The sequence below is a fragment of the Cariama cristata genome, unplaced genomic scaffold, assembly GCF_000690535.1.
Source record: "Cariama cristata isolate BGI_N322 unplaced genomic scaffold, ASM69053v1 scaffold20548, whole genome shotgun sequence".
Classification (NCBI taxonomy): domain Eukaryota; kingdom Metazoa; phylum Chordata; class Aves; order Cariamiformes; family Cariamidae; genus Cariama; species Cariama cristata.
In genome coordinates, this window is record NW_009633158.1 from 7,607 (window position 1) to 13,915 (window position 6,309).

General features: G+C 42.1%; 1 protein-coding gene across 1 annotated transcript in view; it reads left to right on the top strand.

The window, feature by feature from the left end:
* The first annotated feature begins 370 nt into the window (after positions 1 to 370).
* The window catches only part of TCEB1 (transcription elongation factor B (SIII), polypeptide 1 (15kDa, elongin C)), a 7,158-nt gene continuing 1,219 nt past the window's right edge, over positions 371 to 6,309 (top strand). Inside the window, exons 1-2 of the mRNA XM_009706660.1 lie at positions 371 to 431; positions 2,621 to 2,764. Of these exons, the coding sequence (XP_009704962.1) occupies positions 428 to 431; positions 2,621 to 2,764 (148 nt within the window). The 5' untranslated portion in view covers positions 371 to 427. The remainder of the gene's footprint in view (positions 432 to 2,620; positions 2,765 to 6,309) is intronic.

Sequence of the window (6,309 nt, forward strand, 5' to 3'; positions counted from 1 at the left end):
TTAAGTGCCTTTTGCAGTGTGGCAATACTTGCTTTCTTTACCTCCCCAATACCATTGCATGGCTGGTGTCCGTAGTGATAAAAGTCATAAAGCTCTTGAAATAACTCTGGCTTTATAGTCAAAGGTCTTTAAAAAGCTTAGGGGAACAACTTTACAGAGTAAGCTAAAATATAGAGGTTCTTGAATATGGTAGGGATCTGTGGACAGCAAAGATAAGTTTCAAAACAAAATGCTTATCAACATTGCATGCTGTGTATCATCATATTCTTTTCTGATGAGTGTTTATGATAACATAAAGGCTAATAACTAAAGCTGACTTAAGAAATTGTACTACTGACTGAAAATATTGCCACTTGTGTTTTTTCAGACGCTCCTATTGCAAACGCTGCTGTTGAAAAGAAACAATTTTTTTTTTTATAAGAAGAGAATGGGTAAGTTCATCACCTTAGAGGGTTTTTTTTTTGTTTCCTATAATGTGAAGCATTTTCTCTCTTACATTGGTAGAGGAGGTGGATTGTAAGACTTTAAATGTTGATCTTGTCACTGTTTTTCTTGTAGCCTCAAAAGTTAATGGAACTTCCTACAAATGTTTTTTAGGAGGGCTTTCTCGAGTTCATTTGTCGAAAGAATGTGTTCATTGTCTCGAAAGACGTGTTCAGAGTGCATCTATCTAAAAATAAATTTCATTTGCTTAATATGCATAGTGCTAAAAACATACATGCTAAAATAGGATGCCTTTAGGCTTTTATAGGACTAAACTTTTAGACAGTAGACAAGAACATTTCTCTAGGTACTGTTGTAAATATTCTTTTATTTGTTTGTTAACTAAGGTCACCCTGTTGAATTCTGGCCAAGAGATCATAATAAGGGCTGATAGCTGATAAATTACATTGTGTGTGTGATCTGACTAAGGGTCTGAAACTGTCGTATCTGCCTCTACAAATGACTGGTTAATGAAACATGATTGGACAGATTCTGGTTTTAGCTATACTTTTTCTGAATGTATTTTAGCATGTTTGGCCCTGGCAGTGCTTTATTAAAATTGGCAATAACTACATGGTAATTCAATTTTAACTTCAAATTCACAGAGCAACATAATTGATTGGAAGAATGTTATATTTGCTATAACACTAGATACAATGCAAGGTACTTATTCTAATATAATTACTATAATTTCTATTCTTTGTTTTGTTGGAAGGAGAAACAACACTAAGAATCAAATGGCAATTTGTGGTCTATATCTGTTTTATCTTCCGTACTTCTGCATATGATCATAAAATACTGGCAGTATATTACTTTTCTAGAAGCGTACCAATCTCTTCTGTTCTACTTTTCCAAGCTGGAAGAACTTCCAGGACTTCAATTTTCAACTTTCTGTCAAGATTAATACTGTTCTGAAAATCAAATTTTATGTGCAGTGTCAAATTCAAGTATGTTTTAATAGAATTTTAGCACTGCTTGCTATATTAGTCCCTTAGAAAATACAGTATTGGAAAGAAGGCGTTAACTTTACAGTTTGAATTTGACAAGAATTGTATATTTAGTGGGGTGAGGGGTTTTTTTACACTCATTTTTTCAAAAATATTGTAATATTACTGCAGTCTTTGTTACTTAAGAGTTGACAGGAACATATAAAGACCAACTACAGAGACAGTCTCCTTAATGCGATGGTGTCCTGGAGTGCTGAGCACTGTACAGGCACAAAGTAGTTAGTGGTTCCTCCCCCAGAGAGCGTGCTGCCTAACGAGACAAGACGGGGACAAGATGGGGAAACGATTAAGACTGCACAGCGAACAGTGCAGTGGTGGCGACAGTAATGTTGTTTTTTTCAACTTTTAAAGATAGTGCTGTTAGGAGAGAATAAATGAACAAACAAAAAGGGAAGGAGGATAAGGGCTTCTAGAGAAACGAAGTCGAGAGAGCAGGTATATAGTGAGACAGAAGGGAGAAGGGAAGCAGGAAAAGCACAGTCAAAGCTGCTGTGGGGAGAATTCCCAAATTTCCTTGGTTTTAGTACTTTTGCACTTTCCCCCTTTTCCACCAAAGGTCACGACACGGGTGTGCACTAACGCTGTATGGTCCTGGGTCTGGCTGGGCATTGTGGGAGGATGAATCTTATTTCACGTCATTTCTTCAATACAGGAATACTGACTGCTTTTATTCTTACCTGTGCTTCAAAAAGCACTTTTTTCCTTGTAGTCTGTATTTTTAAATATTAGTTATGTATTTAGGTAACTTTTAGTAAGTACTAGTATGATAAACATGGCAAGAGCCTTATGGAGGGAAGCAGTAGCATGTTCAATTCACTTGGGAATGTCTAAAGGAAAATTCCAACCTGACGTGGATTTTAGAAATCATGTCAGAATTTGGTGAGAGAGAAATGAGAGGAGAGGTGTTAATTAAAAAATTTCTACTTTTGCGAAAAATTCTTACTTCAAAACAGATGGCGGAGCGCTTCAGAGAAGTCGTCTTCAAATACGCAAAGTGCTTATGTCTTATTTCTGGTTGTGTCAGGTTCTTCGGTCTGTAAACATAGTCATAGAAAAGACTGCAGCTTGCATTCTTAGTGATGTGAATCAGTCGTTGTGTTCTGAAACTGTTGATCTGTTTTCCATTATAGATGGAGAAGAGAAAACATACGGTGGGTGTGAGGGCCCAGATGCTATGTATGTGAAGTTAATATCCTCCGATGGCCATGAGTTCATTGTAAAAAGAGAGCATGCATTAACATCAGGAACAATAAAAGCTATGTTGAGTGGACCAGGTAGGTACAAAAGATTTCATACCTTCATGTCCTTTGTTTTCACTTTTGGACAGTTTGCGTTTATATCATGCAGTGAGTGAAAGTTGGAATAAATGATAACTTTTCCAGATCCTGCCTAGTTCCTGTTTCCAGTGGAACAGTCCACCTTGCTGGGGTATTGTGCTGCCAAACATGTAACTGGACTCTGTCTGCTTTTAGACAATTCACAATTTTACTGTGTCATTACTACTAGTTTCTCGTGGTATGAGAACTTGAGGGTATTACATGAAACATGTAGTTATCAAGTTCAAAAAAACAAAGAGTTCATAGTTCATTGCCATGTCTGTGGTAGAACTTTTAGTATTCTGTACTGAATCTGGCTACTATGGAGTAAACTTTCTTCAGAGCAGGTCATATTATAGAATGTCCTGAGTTGGAAGGGACCCACAAGGATCATTGAGTCCAACTCCTGTCTCTGCGCAGGACGACCCCAAAATTCACACCACGTGTCTGAGGGTGTCATCCAAATGCTTCTTGAATGCTGTCAGGCTTGGTGCCGTCACTACTTCCCTGGGGAGCCTATTCCAGTGCTCGAACACCCTCTAGGTGAAAAACCTTTTCCTAATACCCAACCTAAACCTCCCCTAGCCCATCTTCATGCCATTCCCCTGGGTCCTATCATTGGTCGCCAGAAAGAAGAGATCAGCTCCTTCCCCTCTTGAGGAAGCTGTAGACCGCAATGAGGTCTCCCTTCAGTCTCGTCTTCTCTAGACTGAACAAACCAGGTGACTTCGGCTGTTCCTCATACGGCTTCCTCACTAAACCCTTCACCAACTTTGTGGCCCTCCTTTGGACGCTCTCTAGTAGCTTTCTATCTTTTTTATATTGTGGAACCCCAAACTGCACACAGTACAGGAGATGAGGCTGCACCAGTGCAGAGTAGACTGGGTCAGTCCCCTGCCTCGACCGGCTGGCCATGCTGTGATTGATGCACCCCAGGATGCAGTTGACCCTTTTGGCTGCGAGGGCTGACTGTTGACTCATGTTCAACTTGCCATCAACCAGAACTCCCAGGTCCCTCTCCATGGGGCTGCTCTCCAGCCTCTCGTTCCCCAGTCTGTATGTGTATCCAGGGTTGCCCCATCCCAGGTGCAGAATCCAGCACTTGCCCTTGTTAAACTTCATACGGTTGGTGATTGCCCAGTTGTCTAATTTGTCTAGATCTCTCTGCAGGGCCTCTCTGCCTTCGAGGGTGTCGACAGTTCCTCCCAATTTTGTATCATCAGCAGACTTACTTAGTATGCATTCGAGTCCTGCATCCAAGTCACTTATGAAGACATTAAAGAGCACTGGCCCTAAGATGGATCCCTGTGGAGCCCTGCTGGTGACTGATCTCCAACCCAACGTGACCCTATTTACTATAACCCTTTGAGCCCAACCCATCAGCCAATTGCTCACCCATCGCATTAGGATATGGTTCTGTGTTTTAGATTTGTGACCAAAACAAGGCTGATAACACCAATGTTTTAACTGTTGCTGAACAATGTTTGCAAGTGTCCAGGCCTTCTCTGTTTCTTACTCTTCCCCATCACCCAATGAATAGACAGCGGGGTGTGCAAGAGGTTGGGAGGGAACACAACCAGGCAGATGACCCGAACTAACCAAAGAGCCATGTAACATCGTGCTCAGCAGTAGAAAGGGAGAAGAGGGCGTTGGGGAGGTTAGCCGTCTTTTGCTTGGGAACCAGCTGGGTATCAGCCTACCCATGGGAGGTGGTGAGGGCCGACCTTTGCATCAGTTCTTTTGTTTCCTTTCTCTTCTTCCGCTTGTCTTTTGCTTATTGAACAATTTTTTTATCTCATCCCACAAGTTTTCTTGATTTTTATTCTTCCTTTCCTCTTCCGTTGTCCACTGCAGGGGGAAGTGAGCCAAGTGGCTCTGTGGTGCTTAGCTGCCTGCTGGTGTTTAGGCCACAACATGGTCACAAGATCCTATGGCAAGGAGTTCCTGAGCTTCATGACAGAAGTTAGCTTAAGTTTGAGAGGAGGGTAGATAAACTTGCAGAAGGGAAAGACCTCATGTGTTACTGGCTATATGAGAATACCTCTGATTTAAGAAGCATCTGAACTAATTCTTGGAGACTGAAAGGGTGGAGGAGAGCTCAGGGAGAAGTTAACACGCATGCTTTCCCTCTTCTGTACCCTCATCCCATACGTTTACCTTTGGCTGCTTGAGTGGTGGGCAGTAGGCTATGTGTTGCTCTGGTCTGAATATGGTCATTCTTATATTCTCTTTTAGATTCTGGCAAGAGATCTATTTGCTTAATATATTTTTTAATTACTTGGTAAATAGCTGGGCAAACTGAGCAATTAAAATTCTCAGCTTAAGGTTCAGCTAAATGTCATTGTAATGGTTGCATTTGAAAATAGGTAGGCAGGTCTGTTGTGTCTGATCCATTCCATGTCAGCCCCCCAGACGTGTAAGGGGAAGAGTAGATACAAGACGTGCTCTGAATTTGTTCCACAAACAATGTGAAGGAATAAAAGGTGAAGTAGCCTGCTTAGAGGGCTAGAAAACTGACTCTGTAAAGGAGTCAGCATTCAAGAATATTTTGTATAAAAACTGGCAAGATAAATGGGTTCACAAAGAAAAGTACTCTTGCTGTCTAGTTCAGTAGGTCATAGTTTCATAGAATCACAGAATCATAGAATCGTTTAGGTTGGAAAGGACCTTTAAGATGATCAAGTCCAACCATTAACCAATCACTGGCAAGCCCACCACTAAACCATGTCCCTAAGCACCACATCTACATGGCTTTTAAATACCTGCAGGGATGGGGATTCCACCACTTCCCTGGGCAGCCTCTTCCAGTGCCTGGCAACCCTTTTGGGGAAGAAATTTTTCCCAATATCTAATCTAAACCTCCCGTGGTGCAACTTGAGGCCACTTCCTCTCATCCTATCACCGGTTACTTGGGAGGAGAGACTGACCCCCACCTGGCTACACCCTCCTTTCAGGTCATTGTAGAGAGCGATCAGGTCTCCCCTCAGCCTCCTCTTCCAGACCAAACCCCCCCAGCTCCCTCAGCCGCTCCCCATCAGACTTGTGCTCCAGACCCTTCACCACCTTCATTGCCCTTCTCTGGACTCGCTCCAGCACCTCAAGGTCTTTCTTGTCGTGAGGGGCCCAGAACTGAACGCAGGATTTGAGGTGCAGCCTCACCAGTGCTGACTACGGGGCACTGTATGTGCCCTGTACTCACAGTGATGTGTAAGTGTTCTCTGTTTCAGTATGGTGACATTGCCAAAATGCTAAGATTTCTTCTGTCGCTTCCTACTGTTCCTGTACTAGAGTTCAAGCTCCATTGGCTTCAGTGCATGCAGATACTTCTACACAGACTTGTGTGGACGTTAGTAAATAGCTCTGCTTTGTAGTTGGAAGTGGATTCCTATAGAAATAGTGGGAGCTAAACATTGCTAGGTCTCCCATAAATACGGAGTACATGTTAGTGGTTTTTGTATTGTCTTTCAGCTCGATGAGTTGAAAGTCCAGAGGGTTGAGGGAAA